A 2,500-nucleotide genomic window follows, 5' to 3' on the forward strand; every position below is an offset into this window, starting at 1 on the left:
ATACATACATGGTAGAGAGAGAGACAGGGGGACATGGATACAGAGTGTGGCATGACCGGCAAAGGTGGAGGAATCACTCACATCCCGGGCCACAGAAAACAAAGGGTCTGTGGATCCCCGAACACCCAGTGAATTGTAGCCAGCACCAAAACATTTTACAAACAATACACAGCTACATTCACTCTCACTCACACAGACACACTGACAACACAAACAGCAGTGAGGCCCTGAAACAACTACTTCCCTTTAACTCACCCACCTGCCACCCCCACCCCTAATCTCACTAACCCAGCTATCAGGACTATATCGCCTCCCCGTTACAGTTTTCTTGCAATGTGAAAGAGGGGAAGAGAGATAGAGAAAAACAAACAAAAACACCACCACCACTTTCCATTGCTCGAACACACACACTCACCTCTTGTGTGCACTGCTGAGCTCACACCTGCACATGTATGCAGCCTTCTCTGCCGTTCTTCTTGGTGTGTGTCTGTCAGACACCCAGGAAGACCGCAGACACCCAGGAAGACCGCAGGCAGACATCTGGGAAGACCGCGGACACCCAGGAAGACCACAGGCAGACACCAGGAAGACCGCAGGCAGACACCAGGAAGACCACAGGCAGACACCCGGGAAGACCACAGGCAGACACCCGGGAAGACCACAGGCAGACACCCGGGAAGACCACGGGCAGACACCAGGAAGACCGCAGACACCCAGGAAGACCGCAGGCAGACACCCGGGAAGACCGCAGACACCCAGGAAGACCACAGGCAGACACCCAAGAAGACCGCAGACACCCAGGAAGACCACAGGCAGACACCCAAGAAGACCGCAGGCAGACACCCGGGAAGACCACAGGCAGACACCCGGGAAGACCGCAGACACCTGGGAAGACCGTAGGCAGACACCCGGGAAGACCGCAGACACCGGGGAAACTGCAGGCTGTAAAAGGCAGAGTCGGGAACTAAGTCAAATAGGACAGAAAAAACACGAGAGGATACATGTGCTATGGCAGACACACAGAAGAGTTTTACACACACACACACACACACACACACACAGAGAGAGAGAGAGAGAGAGAGAGAGAGAGAGAGAGAGAGAGAGAGAGAGAACTGGCCTTTATCATAACAAAACCCAAACAGAAAAAGCGCACACGGATATATACAGCGTAAACCTGGGATCCAGCAGGGTGGGAGCGCCACATGGCACAGGAACTGAAGCGGCAACACGTATATCAAACGTCAGAAAACAAACAGGAATACATCTCTGTGGCCGCTCCCTGCCTATAGAAATTAAACAAATAAAACAAACACTGGCAATATCAACATTTCTTCCCCTGCACTTTGCCGTTTTTAAGACGGAAAAGCTTGTAAATGTGTTAATAACATAGTAATATATACTCAACACTTCTTCCCCTCCATTCTTTGACTGGCCTTCTTTACGTCTCTTGACGGGGGAAGAAATGTCGAGTATATATTACAATGTTATTCAAACAAATCTGCCATTTGTGGAGGGAACGACACTGAATGGGAAGAAATGTGGACAATGCCTTTCACTCACTTCAAGAGCTCGCGAGAAAAAAAAAGAGAATAAAGTCCCTGCAGCTAGTCGGAATGCAGTCGCAGACCTCCTGGTCGGGCGAGGACTAGGGAAACGAAGTGGCGCTGGAGACCCCCAAACCCCGAAACAACTCGGGAAACACTCCAAAAGAATGGAGCAGGACTGAACTCTCTTCTGCGGGACGACAGAGGCGACGAGGATATCATTTCAGCGCTGCTGACATCAAGTAATACAACGCGGAAAGTCCTGGCGTTGTAGAGGTGGGTGAAGACAAAAAAACACCGCCTTTCTAACGATGAAAGCTGTAGGCTGGACCATTCAGACAGCCTCTTGACACCAGACAGGGTCTGTTGAGGAAAGACAGAGTTCAGACAGCCTCTTGACACCAGACAGGGTCTGTTGAGGAAAGACAGAGTTCAGACAGCCTCTTGAAACCAGATACGGTCTGTTGAGGAAAGACAGAGTTCAGACAGCCTCTTGACACCAGACAGGGTCTGTTGAGGAAAGACAGAGTTCAGACAGCCTCTTGAAACCAGATACGGTCTGTTGAGGAAAGACAGAGTTCAGACAGCCTCTTGACACCAGACAGGGTCTGTTGAGGAAAGACAGAGTTCAGACAGCCTCTTGACACCAGACAGGGTCTGTTGAGGAAAGACAGAGTTCAGACAGCCTCTTGACACCAGACAGGGTCTGTTGAGGAAAGACAGAGTTCAGACAGCCTCTTGACACCACATAGGGTCTGTTGAGGAAAGACAGAGGATAGGTCCCGAGTGACTTGACAAAAACCTCACTGCACCTCCTTCTGACCGGGTAAAGAGTCAGTGTCCAAAACATCTTCCACCGATAACACGGACGGTGAACCTTTCTCATCCAATTAATGTCCACATTTATCACGTGCAGGAAACCCTTGCACGAGAACCACCAACTTCAGCTGTCCACA

At 50.5% G+C, this 2,500-nt stretch overlaps 1 protein-coding gene across 1 annotated transcript in view; it reads right to left on the reverse strand.

Moving 5' to 3' along the window:
• The window catches only part of LOC143275502 (uncharacterized), an 84,601-nt gene that overhangs the window by 79,076 nt on the left and 3,025 nt on the right, over window positions 1–2,500 (reverse strand). The window contains exon 3 of the mRNA XM_076579654.1: window positions 416–942. Coding sequence (XP_076435769.1) covers window positions 416–942 — 527 coding nt within the window. The remainder of the gene's footprint in view (window positions 1–415; window positions 943–2,500) is intronic.

Source organism: Babylonia areolata, chromosome 30 (assembly GCF_041734735.1).
Source record: "Babylonia areolata isolate BAREFJ2019XMU chromosome 30, ASM4173473v1, whole genome shotgun sequence".
In the NCBI taxonomy this organism is placed as follows: domain Eukaryota; kingdom Metazoa; phylum Mollusca; class Gastropoda; order Neogastropoda; family Buccinidae; genus Babylonia; species Babylonia areolata.